Source organism: Pseudochaenichthys georgianus, chromosome 4 (genome assembly GCF_902827115.2).
Source record: "Pseudochaenichthys georgianus chromosome 4, fPseGeo1.2, whole genome shotgun sequence".
Taxonomy (NCBI): Eukaryota; Metazoa; Chordata; class Actinopteri; order Perciformes; family Channichthyidae; genus Pseudochaenichthys; species Pseudochaenichthys georgianus.
Genome location: NC_047506.1, coordinates 16,631,422 through 16,655,365, shown reverse-complemented (window position 1 = coordinate 16,655,365; position 23,944 = coordinate 16,631,422). Strand labels below are relative to the sequence as shown.

Genomic DNA, 23,944 nt, shown 5'->3' with positions numbered 1-23,944 from the left:
GGAAGACTTATTGCTATAAATAAATGTTCTTTGCTTGGGGGAAAAGCATAAAACACAGTTAAAGAGCTGATCCTTTCTAGTTTTTTCCGTTTGATACATGGCACGATAAAAAGAAAAAATTTAGATAATGAGATAATCTTTTATTCCTTGCATTTGGAAGCACAGGTATTCACTACCCGTTGAGCTTTGCTGCCTGTCAAACAAATCCTTTACATTTCCAACTATATTAAAACCCTACAGGTGTTGTATTCCAACTGAATAGAATCAAACCATTTAATGAACTGAATCACGGTTGTTCAGACACATTTCGTCACCAGTCACAAGGGTCGTGCTGCACTTCATCTAAATGGTTTGAATGACACAGAGCTGCCTTTGGAATTCAGACAAATTCTCACAGAATAAAAGATATATTTATAAAAGCGTGGTCATAAAAAACCTCACTATTTCTGTCTGTTCTCCCTTTAGTCTTTCCTTTTTAACTCCTGTAACAGCTTGTCCAGTTTTGTGCAGACATAAAATGCTCTTGCACACAATTGCCCACTTTTCAATGCAGAACATACCAACTGTGAGGTCTGGCATCACTTGTGGGAATTGAGCTTTAAAACAGAATACCTTCGCCCTCCATATGCTCCAAACCCCAACCTAGCAATTATATAGAAACCTCAAAGCTAACCTTAGAACATCGTATCTGGGGATACGATCGCGGCTCCCAGCCAGTGTTGACCCAGCCCCGAGATACGCCTGCACTGGAAGTCCTGTGTGAAAGGAACCTCTGTGTGGAAACTGTAACATGTGTGGATAGGTTAGGGATTTGATTTAAAAGAAAGGTATACTTATTTCACAAAAACATGATCAAGAATTAGCTATATCGCTAAATCTACATTTTTGCTAAGAGCTATTAATCTTATACACTGTATCTGTCCACAAAGCTTTCTTTGTTCTTTATATCTTTGTGATATGCACGTGGAGAGAAATACTACTTTTTTTGTTTCGTTTTTATATGTTTTTGATACATTGCATATTGTTTAATTGACGTTATTGTTTGCTAATGTTTGTGAATATATATTTCTCACACAAACTCCAATAGTTTAACAAAATAGTAACCCTCGTTTAATTGAACCTCATGAAAAGGTTTACCTGTGTAAAGCTCTGTAAAGGGCCACATTTGAAGCAGCATACATTAATAACGGATTAAGTGCTATTATAGTCTCACCAATCCAAATCCCACACATTTGTCATGTCGGTTAAAAGTAGGGATGTCCCGATCACCTTTTTTTGCTCCCGATCCGATTCCGATCATTTGATTTTGACAATCTGCCGATACCGATTTTTCCCGATCCGATCTTTATGCAATGCATTAAGAGAAACAAAAGGTAACAGATAACGGCTGGTCATCCAACGCGATGAATTCAGCTATCTAGTTATTTGTTTGGCCTTTTCACTGTTCTGGGGCAGTTTCTCTTTCCTTTTAAAAGTCTCTGAAAGTGTCGGTTGATTCAGTGCCGTTACCTGAGTGGCCGCTGTGTACTCGCCGTGTTGTTGTTGGTGTTTGTTTCTCAGGTAGCGTATTAGATTGGTCGTGTTGAACGTAGCTCTGTTCTTTCCACCACGCGGAACCTCCGCCTTGCAAACATTGCATCTGGCTGTTACACTGCCTTCGCTTTCAATTTTATAATACTTCCAAACTCCTGACATTTTCTCTGTCCAGACTCCCGAGTCACCAGCTGAACGTAGCCTCTCGTTAGCTTACTGCTACTATTAGACACTGCGCCCACTCTGTTGCCAGATTTCAGAGGAATAAGCAACCAGGTCTGAAAACAAGCCCAAGAGAAGCAACACATACATGATGTTGTGTAATTTTAAACCAAAACTAAGTCCTCAGGATGACTTTAAGACGTGAACATGGTCATTTTTGCTTTGTAACATTAAATAATAAAAAAAAAAATTATAAAGAAAAAATCTTGATTTTTTTTCTCCCGATCGCCGATTTTTTGAAAATCACATGATCGGCTCCGATCCCCGATCACGTGATCGGATCGGGACATCTCTAGTTAAAAGCAGAACCAGGTGAATATTTTAGGATTTGTAAAGCTAGAAAGATTTGTCAAACAAAATCCTCTGCTTTACATTCCAAAGAGAAAATGACACAGATGTTCTCTATAAGTATAATAAGCTTATTTTGACATTACACCAGGTCAGAATACAAAGCATTTAAAACACACATCGTTTCAGATGTCTACATTTACCAGAGACCTGATTGAACAGATGAAAGAAGAATGGAATACAAATAATAATCTTGGTGAGGAAATCTTTGTGTGTTTATGTACATAGCCTCTTTCCAACACTGCACTGTAGGTCTTGTTTCATGCTTTTTGGAGTTACTGCAGGATTTGTTTACCTCAACATGCCATAAGAGGAAAGAGGAAGTCTATGGCCAGGTTATTCCTTCAGGCTGAAACACCAGGCACTGGGCTGAGGCATTCCCTCACAGGCCGAGCTCGAAAGGGACCAAAGACACAGATCTATATATATCATGTCTTTGAATAATGCTCAGTCTACCCTTTCACCAGGAATCCATTTGCCTTAGGTAACCCGACCAGGAGCTGTTTCCTCTGCAAACAAACAATCCATTTCATTATAATAGACACTTTGAACACAATTCTGTTAACTAGACTGCATAAGTAAAGTATTACAGGTTCTGAGTGCATTTGCATGTATTCTATCAGCTGAACATAAGCATGTTTTCTTCTATGTGCTGTTCAAAAGCCTCGAGACAACTGGGCTCCTGCCTCAACCCTTATAATGTGGACTCTGCATTACAGTTTCTCTTTGAAGATAAAATCCTATATTAGAATAAAACAAGATATGTCATCCGACTAAATCTAGCCAGTACAGAGAAGATGCTTTAGGACATCACATGATGTGCTCGCTGCTGCCTACCCATCCATACTGTGCTGCCTGGGAGTCGCCGCTGGCATGGAGCAGAACATACTGGCTGTGACTCCGCTGAAGATGAGGACAGGCAGCACTTGGACGGGCTTCCCTTCCACCCTGCTGCTCCAGCTCCTCTTTGTTCCTGAGATCAAGTGCAAAGAAGGAGAAGCAGGGCAGAGGAAGCTAGTTCAATGACGAGAAGTCTTTTTTGAATTGCTTGGCAGCATACTGTACTTCACTGTAAGTGTGCGTATCTTTGTGCAATGTCTTAGAAAATACCATCTGCCTGTTTGTAGGAACCCAGCCCTTCAGTATCCTCTTCCTCAGAGTGCGGCAGGGCTCTCTCATCGCTGCACATACAGGCAGATTGCGCATATGACATATGCCGTCATGAGCACCCCCGCTCATGCACCCACCTACACACACATACCCTGCCTACTGGAGTGTAACCATGGAAACGGAGCGCCTGCTCAAAAGGGGTTGTGATGGAGGAAGCAGAGGAAGAAGAAGAGGGAGACTAACAGGAGGAAGTGCATTCACCTCTATTCACCCACGCAATACAGGAGTTAATTATTCAGTCGGTCACACAAGAAAACTGAAGTGACAGACACTTTTTAGAATCAATTAGGAAATGTTCATGTACTGATCTTTATACATTTATATGTAGTGATTATTACATTTGAACGTATACAGGACATTATGATTGACGAATCAAAACACTGATGATTTACTGTGGCACAATGCCTTACATTATTCAAACAAAGATATAACAAACATGAAAACATAATAATGGTTCACATAATTACATGTTATATAACTAATTATCTATTCAAGAATATTAAATAATGTGAATTTAATATTTTCGTTAAACTTCCTTTAGACTTGAAAATAACACACATTGTTAGTGTGATAAATGCAAACATATTGAAAGCGCAGTTTCTCTTTTTTGTTATAGAGAGTTTTTTCTTTAGTTCTATAAAACATTTCCTTTTTAATTTGGCTTAAGACTGTATTTATTATCAAATATGTTATGCATTTGGGTCTATGTAAGGCAAGGCAAGTTTATTTATATAGCACTTTTCAACGCAAGGCAATTCAAAGTGCTTTACAAAAAATGAAAGACATTAAGCATTAAAAAAGAAAAGCTAATAAAATAAACATTAAAAGGAAAAATACATGGATAAAAGTTACAGTGCAGTCTAAAATATGAATAGTTCAATTAAACAAACATTAAAAGAAAAAGTACATGGATAAAAGTTACAGTGCAGTCTAAGATATGAATAGTTCAATTAAAAGCAGCGACAAAAAGAAAAGTCTTTAGTGAAGATGAACTTTTATTAATCCCTCATGGGGAAATTATTTCTCTGCATTTGACCCATCCTAGTGTTAGGAGCAGTGTGCTGCCATTTTGAACGGCCCCCGGGGAGCAATGTGGGGAACGGTGCCTTGCTCAGGGACAACTCGGTAGCACTTGGTCTTTCGGGGACTTGAACTGGTGACCTTCCAGTTCCCAAGCCAAGTCCCTATCGACTTCGCCACCACCGCCTAATATATATATATAATAGTCTGGATTTAAAAGTAGTCAGAGTTGCAGCGGACCTGCAGGTTTCTGGGAGTTTGTTCCAGATGTTTGGAGCATAATAACTGAACGCTGCTTCTCCATGTTTAGTTCTGACTCTGGGGACAGAAAGCTGACCAGTCCCTGAAGACCTGAGAGATCTGGATGGTTCATAATTTAGCAGGAGGTCAGAAATGTATTTTGGGCCTAAACCATTCAGTGCTTTATAAACCAGCAGCAGTATTTTGAAATCTATTCTTTGACACACAGGAAGCCAGTGTAAAGACTTCAGAACAGGAGTGATGTGATCCACTTTCTTAGTGTTAGTGAGGACTCGAGCAGCGGCGTTCTGAATCAGCTGCAGCTTTCTAATAGATTTTTTAGTGAGACCTGTGAAGACACCATTGCAGTAGTCGAGTCTACTGAAGATAAAAGCATGGACAAGTTTTTCCAAATCCTGCTGTGACATTAGTCTTTTAATCCTAGATATGTTCTTTAGGTGATAGTAGGCTGATTTAGTAACTGTTTTAATGTGACTGTTGAAACTCAGGTCAGAGTCCATGACTACACCTAGATTTCTGGCTTTATCTGTTGATGTACTCCTATGCTTTGAGATAAATGTTGTTTTACATTTGCGTTGTATTTTACACGTTAATGGTTGCTTGTTTTAAGCCCTAACAAGAACATTGCTTTTAATTGTTATCTATTACACTATGGAGACAACTGATAAAGATACTATTGGCACAACGCCCTTATAACACCTTCAGCATAATTAATTGCAAGTTTTTTTGACATTGATGATGTTCTTATTGGGAGCTGCTGTAGTAGTGTACACATGTCCAGATTTGTTGCGCAGCTAATGTTACGGTCCTGTGTTGTAATATGTCAACAACAATTAACCAGGTCCCGTCTTCTTTGCCACGGTCATTTTCACTTGGCTGAATTAAGTAAATGTGTTGCTGTTTAAATAACTTTCATGTGACATCTGGTGCTTTACATTTACCACAACTAGCAATCAAATGAGTAGAGAAAGCAAACATGGGAGTAGCTTCCACATCACAATGGTGTGTAATTAATTTGCCTGACAATACATCTAAAACAACGCAGATTGGTTTCACTCTAGAGCAGCATGGTTTTAATAAGATCTACAGAAATAATCAGATAATAAATACATTATGCATTTGCCATTAATGTGTATTTAGAAGCATTGTCTGACTATAAAGCTGTCTGTTTTATTGCTTTTCTGACATACCTTCACAGACACAGCCCCGGTATAGCCAATAAGCAACTCAGAAAACCATTAGGTGTGATCCAACATAGTCGATCCAACATACGCGTGATTTATACACTACATTAAAACTCTTGGCAACAAAATGACCTATTTACTACAGCTTTATTAAATATTAAAGCTGTGACATTCAAGGTTCGGCAGCTAGGATGAACATCGATTCTCACCGCAACGAGGTCAAGGAAGTAAAGAGAACATACCGATACATCACCATCATGTTCCTGTGGTTAAAGGAAAGCCAGGAAACTGTTGATTCAAATCGTGGCACGCTGCTGCATGTCATCAGGTTTCTGAGTAGATTATGATATAAATAAAAGCCATTACATTATTGGTATTTGTTGTAGGAACTATTTTGTTGTAATTAGTAACTTTTCATTTGAGATACATTTTACAATTCTATTTTAGATGATGATAGCACATGATATTGGTGCAGTGGCCCGCCTCTGCAAAACAACACTGTGTGAAATCCAGCTCTGATTTAGCAAAAGCTTACTCTCTTGTGCCTCGGGTGCAATGGCAATTCAAACACAGTAGAGATGGGACAACAGAGCTTATCCATTCCTCATTATCACTGCTGAAGTGCCCTAGAGCAAGGCAATACACCATCAGTGCAGTGGGGCTGCTCTGTGTCCAGCAGTATGTGAATTTGGAGCAGAGCGTTTTTGATGTAGAGTGTGCGTGCTCTAAATCAAGTACTAAATGTCAATTATTGTTTCTAAACATTTACCACCTTCCCTGCCTTGCTGCTGTGATGAAAGGTGCGACTCTGTGCCACTATACTCTGTGCATATAACTTCAATGTTACCTTTTCTCCTGCACAGAAACAATTTGAAGGAAGAGAAAATGGTTATTGTTCCCGTGGTGTTTTGCTGAGTCTCCAACACTCATCACAACGAACAAAGCTGTTCACATAGGACTGACCATTTAAAAAGAACACAATCAAGCACTTAGCAATTACAGCCTTTTGATGATGAATTTGAGTTATCATATTAAGTGCAGCTGTGCTTTGTGTGGGCTGTAATGTGAAATGCTAGAATACCATTTTCAGATCGTCAGCCCTCCTCCGCATCTCTCCCTCGCTCTGTTCTGTTGTTAGCAATACAGGTGGAGAGCGTCAGAATATATGTAGGCGAGTGAGAGGCCATCATCTTCACATGGCAGAAGACAGAAGGATGAGTGGGCAGAATAGTGACAGAAAAGAAAGCGGGTATAGAACAGGACTTAAATGCAAAGTCAGTTTGGCAACCTCTTGAACATGTCAGTAAAGCGTTCAGTTATGACATGTGTCTGACATCAGCAGCATCTAACTCTGAGTGACCTACTAAGCCTCCACTGAAGTTGCTTAGTCTGACAAGTATTATACCTTATGCAAACTGCTGAGTTACAAAATAAATGCTCAGCTAAAAATACCATGAAGCAGCATTTAATGTCACGAAGCAGCATTTATTCATCGCTGCAGCACTAATTATCCAGAGAAGCTCACAGTCCGAGCTGCAGGTACTCGTTCAGTCTGTTGCAGAAGAATACACACTGATCCTATTCAACCACACTCTAACTCTTCATGTCTCTTCTTGCAGATTTCCCCCAACCTCACAGATGTCAGCCAGGACAGGTTCTGGTCACCTTGGCAACCCTTAGTCAGTTTTTAAATAATAGATGATCCCCCACCTGAGGTGCCTTATGTGCAGCAGGTAATCCACAGTTTCAAGTCTGTATTCTCTTCCTAATAAGCAAATACTAAATGGCGCTCATGTTTGTCGTATGCTACTAGTATATAACTTATTTTTGTTTTATAAAAAAATTAAATGGTATAAGGCTAGGAAATAATACAAAAAGACCAACAAGTTACAGCTTGGGGGAGATGTGGGAATAAAGGAATGAAATGTGAGAAGAATGGGATATAAGGGATTTTGTTTAGGTTGAATGGCAGTATGGGTGGAAAAGGGAGACAAGCTAAAGGGGAGACAAATGGTGAATTATGTGAAGGCGGTGGATAAGGGGAAAGATCAGAATATTAGGATCAAGTAGAACGACAACGACACTAACAAATTCAAAATACAAAAATACTTGCTGTCTTCACTAAACAAAGTGCTTGAAATGTACACTCAAACTAAGCTTAATTAACTTTTGAATTAGCATAGAAAGGAAATTAAAAGCAGCAAGACTCTACAAACAGACTGCAGGCAAACTGTGTGCTAATTGTTTCTCAATTGCAATTCACTGAAGCAATAAAGCCTCCTATTGAGAAATGGCCCCAAATAATGAGGATCCCTCACTCTCACTCAGTAGGATGAGCGATAGAGATGAGCTACAAAGACACTGAGATATGACACATACACACAGGGCAGTGGGAGCCTTGGGGTCAGCTTGTTTCATTCCCCAGACAGGCTCAGAGAGTGAATAATAACTCCACCAATCACCAATGCTTTGTTTGATACACTAGCTTTCTGGTTTCTTTCTTTCTTCTTTGAAATGCTCAAAAAACAGACCAATGTGATTTTTAAATGTACACTAAAGAGATTTCCCCTATCTGCTGTCTGGCAAATACAAAATGAGAGGCACCCTCACGTCAGAAAACACTGAAGTTGGATACATTTTTATAAATGACGCTGGCTGAATCACTGGATTGATCACAAACAACTACAGAGGATAGTTAACAAGGCACCCAACATCATAGGCTAACTCCCCTCAGCTAAATCTCTACATACTCAGAACAACTGTAAAGTAGAGAATCTCCCACCCCTCACATCCTGCACCTCTCAGCTCCTACCCTCAGATGACTGTTATAGGTCACCAAGATGTAACACTTTAAAAACAGCCTTTTCCCTACAGGACTCTGAACTCCTCTCCCTTGCCTCCTCTTCATATGCATTTCCAGGAGCTTCTTCTGTTGGCAATGTATGCGTTTGTGCTGCATAGAATAACAAATTCCACTGGCATTGGTCATGTGTCTAATAAACAATGTATCTATTTAAGTATGCCTCATGAACTGAGGGAACAGAAAGTATGTATGTATGGTACAAGGCTGGTTTCAAATGATACTAAAGGGAATTTTTAAAAAGACAGATACGTTCCTAGCTGTGATGGTCACTGTGACATAACACTCGATGCTCACAAAGCAGGAACCTAGGGCTGAACGATTAATCGATTTTTTTTCCTTCTTGTGTGTCAGTCATCCACACCAATCAGAAGTGCTGTGCTCCACATGTACCAGCCATTGTTAACAAATTAGAAGTGGCCCATGATAGAAGGTGATATGGCCGCATTTTACAATAAACTTCCGTTGGGTCGCTTAAAAACAAATATCGCAAATCGAATCGCAATATTTGTCAGAAAAATCGCAATTCTATTTTTTCCCAAAATCGTGCAGCCATAGAGTTTATTCGGGACATCTGCACCCTGAAATGAAAGAAAGGATTTACAAATCTCTCTTACCATTTGCAGAGGCCTCTTCCGAAGGTCCCTCTCGGTGACCAGTCTCTCCTGGTCGGTGACGTAGAGCCCCCGCTGAGCCAGCGCCTGGACGACAGCATCGTGGCCCAGCAGGGGGTGGTCAGCATCACTGCTCAGGACGAGGCTGCCCGCCCTGCAGTAGAGGTCTGCAGACAGCAGGAGGCTGGCCAGGGGGGGCTTCAGGTGCTCCTGCTCATACTGGTCGGTGTAGAAGGGGTCCTTTAAATCAGCTGGGATACTGTCTGTATAATGAAAGAGAGAAAGTTGGATGCTGGGTAAGACATTCCACATTTCTTAGATGCTCGATTAGAAGACAATACTGTGTTTATTTGCCCCCACAGTGGCAGGTTTCTATATCATCAACAACATATGCCGCTGAGATGTGAACTGAGGATAAAAATGTTCAATTAATTTTCTTAATTGTGAAAAGCTAAACCACTTTGCCCATCACCCATTTCACAGAAGATATTTAAATTCTATCACAAATCCATTGAATAGAAAAGTAAAACAATCTGGAAACTGTGACGTAAATAGTGATGGCAGCTTTTTTTCTCCTTAGTCCACATTCACTACCATATTTGGCAAGAGCGCTTCATTTTTCACTTCAATGCATTGACGTTATTTTGACGTGGATGTGTGTGGATCGACCTGAGCGTTGCTATAGTAACTGCAGGAGGAGTGGAACCCGATCGATTCATCTTAGTCTGCAGCTTCCAGCTCCCTGGGAACACCCTCTCTCTTCCTGCCTCTCAACGGGAGAGCCTGTAAGTGTGTGCGTGTGTGTGTGTGTGTGTGTGTGTGTGTGTGTGTGTGTGTGTGTGTGTGTGTGTGTGTGTGTGTGTGCGCACACAAGTCCACTGGCACACAAGTCCACTGCAAGGGGATAGTCCAAAAACAATACTAGTAATGCCTTTTGTATTGCTTTAGTCTCATTCCTTTCTTACCAGCGATTTCTGAGCTTGGAAGAATTATTACAAACAAACCAACGAAAGCACTTCTTATGAAAACACAAAAACAATTGGTTTGATATTGCTTCAGATTTTGCTTCTATGCAAAACATCCAAACACATCTGCACGCCCTCCCCAAGCAGTCGGAGCTCATCACAGTGTCAGAGGCAGCAGCAGGAGTATAGATAGACATTAGATGACTGCCTGGGTGTAAGCAGAGACAAATGTGGCATATGGTGAGAGAGCTTTACTCACTCTGACGCTGCTACCCAACCTCCACCGTCAATGAATCACCTTCTTATGCTGACCATCATCAACAAGGTCATCTACAAATGGACTCTGTGTCATTACGGAACAGAGATCCATACCGCAGCAGCAGCTATCTGGCTTATATCCTTTTCCTGACTACCTTATTGTGTTATTGATTCAAACAAAGATCCCCACACGCACACAGGGAGGTCAGAGGTCAGGCTGAGCTACAGAGCAACATGCCTCGAGCTTGTGGGATGTTGAGGTCAGGCATATTGCTGAGGTGTTTTACATATTGCATTTTATTTTTCAACATAAAGGCTTTTCTTGTGCCCTCAAATCTTTTCTGGCCTAAGTTCATGTTGTAACTGGACAATAGCTGACGTTTAAAGAAGACTTCACTGTGAGGAATGTGTGTGTGTGTGTGTGTGTGTGTGTGTGTGTGTGTGTGTGTGTGTGTGTGTGTGTGTGTGTGTGTGTGTGTGTGTGTGTGTGTGTGTGTGTGGCCCAGTTCACTGAGCTGAAAATCACATTACTCTAATTACTTTAATGAAATCACTACAAGAGCAGTGTTCCATCAATTGCACACAGCAAACTCAATACGCAATGGTTTAATGTATTGAAGAAGGGAATCTGTTAAGTACTTGTTTGGGGAACGTTGAAAGAATTACAGTTACTCATTTCGCTCCAACATACAGTATCACCCAGCATGCAAACAGGAAAGCCGTTGGTCACAGTGAATCTCCTCTGAGCTCTTAACATGAGCTGCATTGCACATGCAGTGGAATCGGTGTGAGCTTGATCGTATTTTCACACAGAAGATGATCTGCTGCAGAGGCAACATCTCTTCCTGATGCCCTGCTGCATTGGTGTAATGAGGCAGATGCAGAAGTATTCAGAGCAGCGTAGGCAGGGATCCGGAGATGAGCCTGTTCTCTCTATTCCTTGCACTCTCCCTCCTTCCCTCCCTCTCTCTCTGGAGAGTTGTATTTTTGGAATCAACCCATTTCCTTCAGTTCTGACAGAGGATACACGGAGGATCTGCAAGGAATCTCGTGTTCAGAGGGCTTGCACAATACAGAGCAAGGAATAATGTGCTCGGTGGCGACAGTAGCAGAATACCACCTGTCTGCACTGTGCAGACAAACAGATGTGTTTGTATTTATATGGCAAATCTGTTTCAGCCCATATGAAGATTAAGCTGGTGATTAATAACCACGATGATGGGGATCATAGGAAGTAGTTGAATAGAGGCAACAGAAATAGAGAAGAAGAATATGAAGACAGTGTGTTCCGTTTGCACTCATATTGTCAAAGCAAAATCTGATACCAACATATGAACAGGCACAGCATATTTCTAAGGTCAAACGTACACCCTGAATTGTGTGGGGTTTACATTTGGAGAAGTGCACACACTGAGCCGCTCGATCCACTCACAACCTCTCACAAAGCCTCAGGATTCATATTTAGACCAACATCCGTTCCACTTCAGTGAAAGCCAATAGAGCAAGAACTCGTTTTAGCCCAAGCTGCTGCTTCAAATAAGTCACCATCAGTCCTGGGAAATTCAGAATTTGAGCATTCAGTCAGTAGTAGTAGTTTTGTCTTTCAGATGCTTCTGCATAACGTGTAATTAAGTTTTGTAACTGTGCATCTTTTCAAACACGCTCCTAATACGAACAAAGAAAATGCATCAGTGGTAGGACAAACGTTTGAGTGACTTGAACATGTGATCAGGCAGGGGCCATGCAATACATCTTTAATTATGCCTATAGCTTTAGGGCTTTGCATGGTTAGGTACTTCTATGTTCCCTGATGGCATCCTATCAATCAGCCTTGGCTCTGGCACCAAGCATAACATAAATGTCAAGTGCAGTTGGGTATTTCACTTGACTTTTAAGAGACTTCCCGCGGACAAACAGCACACTTACTGGTATTTCAAAATGTGTTGTGCATGTTTAGCTGCTCAATATGATTAGCTGATGACAGACAACACCATTAGGCCCATTTCCACAGGCCATAAGACTGTTAAACACCTGCACTTTTGAAAGAACATCCATAGCATTCATCTGTTTGCAACTTGTATGACTATTCTTGCACTATTTCTATTATATTCTATTTTATTGTATTTACTTGCACTATTGTATCTGTTTTATTGTGTTTCTGTTGGAGGAGCCTGTGACCTAAGATATCCATTGTCATAACTACACTGTAGCTCTGTACACATGACAATAAAAACCTTGAATTGTACCTACTCTGAAGGCTGATGAACCTAATTCTGAAGTATGTCTGTTAAATCCCTGCTTGTATTGGTAACATGTGACTCGTGTGAGTGTGTGTTATGGGTGTTGGAATCATACCATTTTCACTGACGCTCACAATGAAACAAGAGGGGTTGATGGATGTGGAAAGAGACGAGTTGCTGATACTGTTAACTCATGTTGTTGTAATTCCAATTGCTGGACAACATAGGGTGATAAGAGATATAGGCTTTGTTAGGGCTGCTCAATTAATCACATTTTAATCGCAATTACGATTATGGCTTTCAACGATTATGAAAACAACGTAATCGAAATTAAAAGATTATTTTTTTATTATTATTATTATTACTTTTTTTTTTTCAATTGGTAATTCAGTTACATCAACTGTTAAAAACATACTGGTCACATTTTTTTCTCCAATAAATTGATGTTTTCAAAGTAAATGGATAATCATTTTTAATAATCGTGATATCAATTATTGACCCAAATAATCGAGATTATGATTTTTGCCATAATCGAGCAGCCTGGAAATTATGAAAGAGCACATCAATCTTTGGTACTAGTCCTAGATGGACATATTTGACATGTTCAATTGAAAAAAGACTTCATGTGAAAGCACCATTCATTTGCATTTTTCATTATTTTGAGTTTAACATATTTTGAGCGGTTTCTCAGCATCAGCTTTGCAGTATAGTCTAACAAAAGTAAGATGTGGAGAAACAAAAGCTACTATCTCAGGTAAACAACCACAGCACTAAAACGCCCCTTTAAAATCTATTTTGAATCCTAGTATTGCAACAGTGAGGGGGGCCTCTGAGACCCCATGTAACAACCCTCCTCTCTAGCTATGTATTATCCATACTGACAATCAGATAATCAGACTGAATTGCCATTTTGTTTTCACCGCAATGTTGGCTGGCAATTCAAAAGGAATAGAGCCAGGCTATATGGATACACCTCTGCATTAATATTGATTATCTTATTATATTATCGTATCTTATAAGAGCAGGTTTTTTAAATGAGTAAAAAGAAACCCACTTCCGACTACTTGCAAACCCTATTTGGACCTTTGATAAGATACTAAGGTAAATCTATAATATCGTGTAATATATCAGAATCAAGAAAGTGATATCAATGAGGCAAGATAAACATGAAATAGGTCTATTACGAAAAAACCTGAACCTTTCCATTTGCCCCAAATTGCTGTTCACAATGTATGAAAGCAATCTCATGATGTGATGCATCTTTTTCTAAATGTGGATGCTGTTCCCTGAAGGTGACATAATATGGGACACCTGCCTAGCTCCAAGTTCCACACTGAATATTCCCTTTTCATTAAGTAGGACAACATATTTATGATCACTAGTACAGGCAACTGGTTTTATCTCCTCTTGGGATACTATTTATTGTCTTTCCAATAGGCTATTCATTTAAGAGGGTCCGCAACACAACCCGATATTGTCCATGGACCAAAACAGGTAAAATCCCTGTGATATTTCGACAGGCTGATAGTAGAGAATACTGGTGTAGCCTTATCAATGATAAGTCTATTGTGAATAACTGTTCTCTAGGTGTCTCTGCAGTGTAGTCTGAGCAGGTAATGTTTTGTATGTGTTTTTATTGGCATATTTTACACGTACTGCGTTAGGTTCTGGCCTTTAGTAGGTAATTCAATTATTTATAAACATGCATTGTAAAACAAGCTACTCATACAGCATGCAGGTATTTGACTATACAGTTGTGCACCTACCTGTCCCGTACGCTTTGGCCACCAGCCATGTGAGGCTGCAACAGATCTTTCCCCGGGGGAAGTCATAGTGCTCAAAAGACTTTACTGCCGGGGCAACACAGGTCTTCTTAACATCCCTGGCGTCCTGCACTTCACCCATATTTCTCCCTGAACTGTATTGTTGAATCCTATGAGGCAACACAACGCGAAGGCATCCCACCACTGGAATTTCTTGAAAAAACCATTAACGGCTGTAAAATGATGACATACAACGTCTTTCTTCCGAGTATTCACGGGTTCTTTAAGTGATACAATTGGACTTTTGCTGGGATTTGTTCTTCTTATTCAGTTTCGTTGACACAATGATCAGCTAGTCTTGTTTTTCATCCATACTGCTGTCTACCAGATGCAATGGGCTTCGTCGGACCAAGCAGCGAAGGTTTCCTTGGGTTTCAGAGGAAAAATAGCTCTTCAGCTAGAATGGAAACACAAATATTTCCATTCTTTGGCTTCTGTGAAAGCAGACGCCTTCTCCCTTTTATGTCCATGTATTTTTGTATGAATTGCCTATGTGTTTGGCATTCTCTCCTCTATTCTGTTCTTGGTGCCGTGGTGCGGTTTTCCTGCCGCACTGTGGCACTCCGAGCACAGCACCTTTGTTCCGCAATACGCATGCGCGGACGGTGCATTCACTACTGTGGGGAATGTTAACACTTTGTTTTGTTGTGGTTTGTTGTTTTGGCCGTGTATTGTCATTTCCTATCATAGAAATAAATCCGTGTATTGTTGAGACTGCAATTATATACCAAATCACAGCCGGCTTATTAAAATATTTTAATTACAAGCCCTTACACCAGGATAGAGAGCACTCCTTTACGTCTTTGGTCGAACTGTAAAGTGTTCAATGAGCATTTGAATGTAACATGAAAAAGGACACCATGCCTACAATTTGACCAATAAAATGAAGACAATTTATTTACATAATACCTTATTATTTTTAAATTGACAGAAAGACCTCCTTTCAAGTTACTGACTACTGCTCTATCCTTTTTCCAGCAGTTTAATTACCTTGACAACCCGGTTTAATTACCCAGCCACTCCATGTTATACATACACTCATTATACATGATAGAAGACCACGAATGTCAATAAAGGTTTACAGTAAGGTCAAATATGTTTACGATTGAATAAAAAAACACCAACAAGGTCTGTTAACAACAGAAGGGAGAGTAAAGGGGCGATGTTCCACGAACCACATTTCCCAACATGCAAAGCAATACACGTCATTGGTCTGCGTCGTCAGTGATTGTTTTGAATCGCTGGAAAATAACGCGTTGGAAGAAGGTATGTGTAACTTAATGCTTTTATTGTATTAAACATTCAGCGTATACTTCCCGGCGTTTATGAGTCAGGTCGAAGTGTGGTTTGACAAATGATTTGACCAAATACACGAACATATGACTTCCTTTTGAGCCAAGAAGCCAAGAGTTGCTGTTAAACTGGTGTTTGTGATAGCCTACTGTTATTTTGTTACTAAACGAACATGTGTACCTTTGGGAATATGACTTTTAGTCGGTATGTATTTATGTTCTGTAGAAATCTTAACTCTGACTTTGAAACCCTTGACATTTATGTTTCTTGATGTTTTGCAGGTAAACAATCCGGAAAAATGTTCATGCCAAGAGCCCTAAAAGTAAAGAGACCTGCCCAGGTCTCAGGCCCAGTGTTGAATAAAAAAAGCAAGGTATCTCAGGAGGAGAGAAAAGATGAAGGAAGTTCAGCGACACCAGTTCAGAAGGAGGAAATCAGTGAAGGCACCAAAACACAGGATGAGACAATAAAAGCAAGTGGAGAATCAGCATGTTTGACAGAAAGCCCAGTGCTTAAGGATGAAGACCCATCCGCCTCAAGTGATACAGAGGAAGAGGAAGAGGAGGAACCTGTCAAATCCTTTAAAAAGAGCCAGAGGTGGCCTGAGCCAGGAGAGCCAGTCTGTGTGATGTGTGGTCGCTATGGGGAGTACATTTGTGACAGTACTGACAATGATGTTTGCAGTCTTGAGTGCAAAGCAAAACATTTGTTCAAAATGGGGATGGGCACTGGTGCGGACGTGTTTAACCGTAAGGACACAATTGGAGATGAAAGGACTCAACCTCAACAGTCAGCAGTTGACACCGATGGAGTGGGTGGAAGTGAGGCAGTCTATGCCTACAAAGATGATCTGTTCATATCAGGCCTAACAGAGGAGCAGGTGCAGCGTATCAAACAGGAGCTGGGCATAGAAACCCAAGGGAGTGAAGTCAAGAGGCCCATCCTTGAGTTTGAACACTGTGGCTTCCCTGCCACGCTGAATGGCAACCTGAAAAAGGCTGGGTATGCGGCGCCCACGCCGGTCCAGATGCAGATGGTGCCGGTTGGACTCACCGGCAGGGATGTGATCGTCAGTGCTGATACAGGATCAGGGAAGACTGTAGCCTTCCTGCTGCCAGTGGTAGTGAGGGCACTGGAGGTACAGTAGTGCCTTTTTATACCAAGAGAAAGAGATTAATTCATCTATAGGAAACTTCTATAGGGATATGTTATCTAGAAGAAACAAACACATTTGGCAAACACGTCCAGCATCCTGCCTGTCAGAAGTCAGCCTTATTTAACCTTACATGTCGGCAGATTTTACATTTTAAGTCACGGTGATAAAAACATATAAGTTAAACCGCATCTCGGCCTCCACATAAACTTAGCCTTGTTTGAGTTATTGCATTAATGCAATTTGGAAAAGCAAATACAGTTACATTCTAGCAGTAATCGTGTTAGCCTTGATAATCCATCAATCACTTAGACATACTGATGTTAAAAGGAATGTAAACATTTACACACCATCACCATAATAAACATATGGTGATGCATATCTGTAAATATCTGAAACAGGTTAACTTACGTTTAGAAAAAATACAGAATTGTTTTATTCTTCTTCTTAACCTACAAAAGTTATTCTTCACAAAAGTTCAAAACAGTATTTACAATTATAATAAGTAGTGACCAGCATAAACAAAGATATTGTCCAGGTCAAGTAAATCTCTTTGTTTAGACAAAATCAAAAGGAACCTACTTTATTTTGGGAATTATCATCAGTATTATTATACAGCAGATTGTTTGCATGGTTAGAAGGTAAACTCAACTGAAATGGTTAGATATTTCAGACTGATATTTTACCTATGAGCAGAAGTGTCCTTTAGCAAGATAACAATGAGGGAGCTGGCCATTAAGTCCAAAATAATTCATCTATTTTTAATGGGAACAACTAAAAATGAATAGTACTATTAAACTATTCATGAAACGTCTCTCTCATATAACTTAATAACATGTATTGCTTCATGGCTAATGGCTGTTGGGCTTGCATATGTGTGTGTATGTTTATATAAGTATATATTGCTTAAGATGCTGTAAACATTTTTTGTTTAGAAGCCAGCACAGAGTGCAGGCAGTCCTGTGGCTCTCATCCTGACCCCCACCAGGGAGCTGGCCATTCAGATAGAGAGGCAGGCCAAGGAGCTGGTGATAGGTGTCCCCAACATGAGGACCGCTCTGCTGGTGGGCGGCATGCCCCTCCCCCAGCAACTCCACCGCCTCAAAAGCAGCATCAAAGTACACTCTTTGTCTTTACAGTAACTTTCTTCTTCCTCAATCCAAACACTTTGTAGCTTTCCTACAGCATCATGTTCTTTTCTCTCATTCCCCTTTAGATTATCATAGCCACCCCAGGGCGACTCATCGAGATCCTGAAGCAGAAGGCAGTGCAGCTGGACATGGTGAAGGTAGTGGTGGTTGATGAGGTATGATAAACACAGAGCGTTTCAGATTTCCTAGAGGTTTCATTCTTTAGTGAAAATGTTTTACACAAAGGTAAATCCATCAAAGACAGTAAAGTTGCAGGTCTTTGAAATCCTCTGCATCCAAGTCTTTAAACTTAGTATCTCCCAGAAAACCAGTGTGTGTTGATACAGCAGCCCCGCCAATTTGTTTCTATGTGTCAGTACAAGAAAGGCTCTTGAGGCCTAGTACCAGGGCTGGTTCTAGCCAATTTGCTGCCCTAGGCGAGATTTTATATATAAAGAATAAATGAAAAGTCTCTACAAAAGGCAAATACACTACAAAAACAGAAACCTATTGACATAGGTAATAGATGTTAAAATGGCTTCAAATGTATTCATTATTGTATGAACATGTTTGAATTGGGGGGTGGACGTCACATCCTCTAGGGGGGTCCGGGGGTATGCCCTTTTTTTAACATTTTAAAGGTCCCATGTCATGCTTTTCTGGTTAGTACCCGTCCCCTTGTGTGTTATGAAGGTTTTTATGCATGTAAACAGTGTGCAGAGTCAAAACCCTCAAAGTACACCCTGTAGCGAGTAAAACTCTAAAACAGAAAATACCTCCCCAAAACGCCTCGTTGGAGATACGTCATTGTCCATTTGATTCTTCCGGGTACGCATGATGTGAATTGACCAATCCACAGACTTCCTCACACACACACACTCAGTGCAAGCAGCTCTGCTGATTTCTCCTCCCTGGCTGCAGGCTGATAACAGACAGTTGGGATCGCGGCAAAATTCTCTCTGCAGACCCATTCTCACAGCGTTTATCAACCTTTTTCTTACTCAATATCAAGCCACACTTATTGTTTTTACTTCGGCTGTGACTTTGTGTGTGCTCAGGATGAGTTTGGCTGTGTTTCGCTGTGTATCGCTAAACAAGGAAACAACCCCTCCACGGAGCTTAGCGCGATTCACAACGTCCCGACCAATCGGAGCACACTGTGCTCACATGGAGGGTGGGGGCTGGAGCTATTGGAGCTACAACGAGCCGTTAAAGGCAGAGAGTGAAATTCAGTGAATACACGTAGTTTACAGAGATGCTGTTTGAGAAACCAATGTGAGTTTGGAAAATTGCACAATATAAATCTGTTCTAGTAGACCTCAACAATGGAATTATGATCAGTGTAAATGGCCATGACACGGGACCTTTAAAGTAAAATGCTTCAATCTGGTGCACTTTGAGCACACAATTACTAGAGACCTGATCTAGGGGGTACAACTCTAAAACACCCATATGAAAAAGATCGGTTTACATTTTAATAATCAAATAATTATGTGAACATAACCAATAACCTACCATAGCCAATAACAAATAAATGTAGCTTATTTTATTTGTGTTCATTCATATCTTATTTTACCTAGTTAACATTTATTTATTTATTCATATTTTTGTATCTCTCCAACTTTAAACGATATTTTTGGTTTACTGTCCTATAGTATACATTGGAATGATTTCAAACCTGTTTTTATTTATCCTAATAATTATAAAGGAGTGCCTTGAAAATATGTGTTTACATAATTTGTGGTCAAAACGTTTGAGACCCACTGAGATAACTTAGACTAAAATTAACTTATCTAAACACTCAGAGAGTCCTTTACCTCACTGAGCCTCTCAGTCTGACAGGAGAGCTCTCCTCCACCCTGGTTGTAGAAACATCTACTTCTTATATCCGTTAGTGCAGCTAGCACCAGATTCTAATAACAACAGCGCCGGTACCGGTGCGCCCTCTCTCTCGCTCCCATGCTCGCACTTTGGCTGTGAGCAGCAGGCGCCAGATAAGCCAACATCCCCCACTTTCATCACTTACAGCGCCCATCGTACAGGGCAAATGAAAAGTGTAACCGAGGTGAAAAGGGTGTTACATTTACTTAATTATGAATGTTGTTACATCAAGGCCGAACATTTGGATGAGCGCCAACGTTCAAAAATGTTTTTTCCCTCCCAGAGCTACCAGCGCAGCCCCCCCAGATCTGGCACCCTAGGCGACCGCCTGTGCCAAAGATCGGCCCTGCCTAGTACATACAGTGGCAATGTCTCAACATTTAGCAAAAATACACCTTTATTGAACATACAGTAACACAAATACTACAAATCCACATAACAAACAATAAAAAATGAAAAAGTAGTAGTTTTTTTTTTGGGTACCTGGCTGGCGCCCCCTAGCAGCGGCGCACATATGTCAGCAGTGGCGCTGCGCCGCCACTATTTGTATATAGGGGAAACACTGGAGTTGGACGTTATGAGGATTTAATGATAGCTATCTTTGACTAAAGTCGCCTCATTTCCCAAAACATGCTAACAAATTGAGGATTTCCTTAATAATAGTTTTTAAAGTATTTCATTATATGCTGTTAATTGTACAGAAATCATACAATTGTGAAATGGAGAAAGTCCTGCAACCTTCTGTATTTGGGGTGTGTCCTTTAGGTTGACACTATGTTGAAGATGGGTTTCCAGCAGCAGGTGTTGGAGGTTTTGGAGCACGTCCCAGAAGAACACCAAACTCTGCTGGCCTCGGCCACCATCCCCACAGGGACGGAGGAGCTGGCTGCCCGATTGGTTCGCGACCCTGTCCGTATCGCTATTGGAGAGAAGAACCAGCCCTGTGCCAACGTGAGGCAGATCGTGCTTTGGTTAGAGGAACCCTCCAAGAAGAAGAAGCTGTTTGAGATTCTCAATGTAGGTTAAAGACTTGAGGTTTAGAGCTTTTAGAGTTACTTCAAAAGGTACACAGTGTTTTTCCTCAGGAAATCTTAAAATATGGAAACATTTTGGGTGGAGTACCATTTGAAACTCAGTTTCACTGCCAACATAGGCTGTCTATTATTAAAAAGGTCAGCAGTTTGCTTAGGTCTTGTGTAACACAAAGTCTTATTGTACTCTGGAGAGTGCTTTGAAAGGGACAAACACGGAAAGTGGATTATTACCAAAATGTATGTTTATAATGGCTATATCACTCAGTCTTTATACAGACTAGCCCCAGCTTGACACTTTAAAACGGTCTGTTTAAAGGTGATAATTCCTAAAGCTCCAAGACCAGTCTCCGCACTACACCATATTTAGACAGCCATTCTGCAGCCCTGCCCCTGTCTGGAGGAAATGGGTGGGCCTCGGGCTATGGCCCCTGTCCAGGAATCCCAGCAATGGCTTGCACCATTTACACAGGGCAGGACAGGAAGGGTCCAATTCAGCCGGTAAATACGTTTTGTTAGAGCATTGTGTGAGTAACAGGAGCTACTTCTCTGAGTGGAGGGTGGTTGTAATAGGGATTTTTCTTTTTCTGATTATGACATCTGTTCTTGAATGCCGCTCAGAGTATAAATCTGCCGTCTCTGAACAGGGGAAGGTGGTGTAGCAGGAGTACTGTAGAATCATAAGGTTATTACAAGGGAAATTGGATGGTACACTCAGGAAAACCAAGACTCTAGAGTCGACATGACATAGAAATCAGTCATAACCATCATTATCACTTTATCTAACCTGCTGCTTGAATCAGAAACACGTTATTTTTCAATGTGGAAAAGTTACAGGTTATCTAGATTATTGGTAGGCATGTAAGCCAGTCCTGCAGTAAGTGTTTTGTTGGCTGGAGAGTCAAGGTCGCAATCTTCAAGAGGACTTAAACCTCTGAACCTGTCCAAAGGTTTGTTAAAAAGAACATGCATGCCCTACATTTTAAATGTCACATTCCTTGAAGCCTAATGAGCAAATAGTATATGTTAAAATATATATAGTGTATGTATATACAAATCCATATAAAAATGCAAAGAGCAAACAATTAATAATAAACTAACATCACCCCTTTGTTTTTCCTTGTGGGTTTGCAGGACAGTAAGCTGTACCAGCCTCCAGTGGTGGTGTTTGTAGACTGTAAACTGGGGGCTGATCTACTGTGCGAAGCGGTCGCCAAGGTGACAGGCCTCAATACTGTGGCAATCCACTCTGACAAGACCCAGTGGCAGCGCAACCGCATCCTCAGGGTGAGACCAGCGGCAGCCAGAACATGCGCTGTCAAGAGGATAAATAACACTTCTCCTATGTTTGTTGTCCAAGAGTGTTGCTCTGGAATAACATTTAGCTGCAGGACCACATACACCTAGAGCTGAGACTTCAGACTCAACTGTTGTTTTATATAATATTGAATGCAGAAGGATGCTGTAACAAAATACAACTCCTGATAGAAATATTTTTTTTTCAAATGGATTTAACATCCTTCCTCACAAAGGAAAATTGGGATCTTGCCAATTTATAATATACATATCTATGGTTTTGTTGTTTTTAAGATGGACCAACCAATAGATCCAGAGTTTAAAATTATATTTGTTAAAATCCTGAAGCATACATATTGTTTTTGCCGATATATTTTTTCTTAACCATGGTTATCATTTACAGAGGTCCACAGAACTATGTTGAGTTTTAGTGAAATGTACGTCATACATTTTGAAATGCTGATCAGGCTTAACATATTGTAGCTTACAATTTAATATTTGATCTGTGTCATCCTCAGGGACTTCTGGAAGGAGACTTTGAAGTTGTGATCAGTACAGGTGTGTTAGGCAGAGGACTCGACCTTGCCAATGTCAAATTGGTGGTTAACTTTGACATGCCAAACACAATGGATGAGTATGTCCATCAGGTTAGTAATACTGGAGTAGAATTGTGGTTCGGTGTGAGTGGTCCAACTTTTTTACAGCATTTTAAAGTTAAAATTGAGCAACACAAGACATATCTTCATTTCTTACATCCAGGTGGGCCGGGCTGGCCGGCTGGGACACAGAGGGACAGCCATCACCTTTCTCAACAACACCCATAAACGGATGTTCCTGGAGGTGGTGAAGCGGGTCAAAGCCACAGGGTCCTCACTGCCTCCTCAGCTCCTTAATTCCCCCTACCTTCATGAGCAGCAGAAGAGGGAAAGAAAAAAGGTCAAGCAAGAGTCTGACAACACGCTGGTCACTAAGAACAACCTCATAGACATCATAAGGAAACACGACCGACGCAAGAAATAGTCTATTTTTGTAATGCCAGTGGTGATGTCTATTTATATGGTCAATGCTAAATGTTTATTTTGTAAATAGTTTTTTGGAGAAAAACAATTGTCCATGAATAAATGACTTTTGTAATTTATGTACTACAATGTATTCAAATAGTGGTATTATCTTCTTCAAAACACAGATATAAAACAGGCTGATGTGCCTTTTTTGAATACTGAGGTAGGCTACAGACTATGTGTATATTTATTTAAATTGTATTGTTTTATATAAGTTACTTTGACATTTCAAACACTGAGTAAAATATATTGTTGACAGGAAAAATATCTGCCCTTTCCCACCGCAGATATAGTTTGATATGTTTTAGTTTAAACCCTAGAGTACGTCACTTTGTTAACGGTAGAGTGCTAATTTTAGACAGGAAAATATGAGCAGCACATTTTTTTTCATTGGGAAACATACAGGCTTTCCGGCTTCACTTTGTGGTGCATATACACATTATAACCTTGATTATGCTGCCACCCACCGTCAGCCTCAGGTACCTACATGTTGTGACCACGACATGACGTAACGGCTTGAGAGAATTCAGCCAATCAGCGGTCACTTCTGGGGGCGATTTGAAAATAAAGCGGGCGAACGCGGAAGAGATAAGTGGACAAT

General features: G+C 40.6%; 2 protein-coding genes across 8 annotated transcripts in view; one reads left to right on the top strand and one right to left on the bottom strand.

Annotated features, from left to right (window-relative positions):
* The window catches only part of camsap2a (calmodulin regulated spectrin-associated protein family, member 2a), a 48,633-nt gene extending 33,507 nt beyond the window's left edge, over nucleotides 1–15,126 (bottom strand). For 2 of the 7 annotated variants that reach the window (XM_034081055.2, XM_034081057.2), the window contains exons 1-2: nucleotides 14,442–15,125; nucleotides 9,216–9,475 (exon numbers count right to left, since the gene is read on the bottom strand). In XM_034081055.2, coding sequence (XP_033936946.1) covers nucleotides 9,216–9,475; nucleotides 14,442–14,580 — 399 coding nt within the window. In that variant the 5' untranslated portion in view covers nucleotides 14,581–15,125. Of the gene's footprint in view, nucleotides 1–9,215; nucleotides 9,476–14,441 lie in introns of all 7 variants that reach the window. The other 5 variants (XM_034081059.2, XM_034081061.2, XM_034081058.2 and 2 more) reach the window with 3 other exon arrangements.
* Nucleotides 15,127–15,682: 556 nt separating this feature from the next.
* Nucleotides 15,683–23,493, top strand: ddx59 (DEAD (Asp-Glu-Ala-Asp) box polypeptide 59). The gene is made up of 8 exons (XM_034081270.2): nucleotides 15,683–15,764; nucleotides 16,073–16,929; nucleotides 17,880–18,062; nucleotides 18,161–18,250; nucleotides 20,721–20,972; nucleotides 22,121–22,273; nucleotides 22,801–22,929; nucleotides 23,042–23,493. Exons 2-8 carry the CDS (start codon nucleotides 16,090–16,092, stop codon nucleotides 23,300–23,302), a joined length of 1,908 nt encoding a protein of 635 aa, XP_033937161.1. The 5' UTR covers nucleotides 15,683–15,764; nucleotides 16,073–16,089; the 3' UTR covers nucleotides 23,303–23,493.
* Nucleotides 23,494–23,944: the final 451 nt, after the last annotated feature.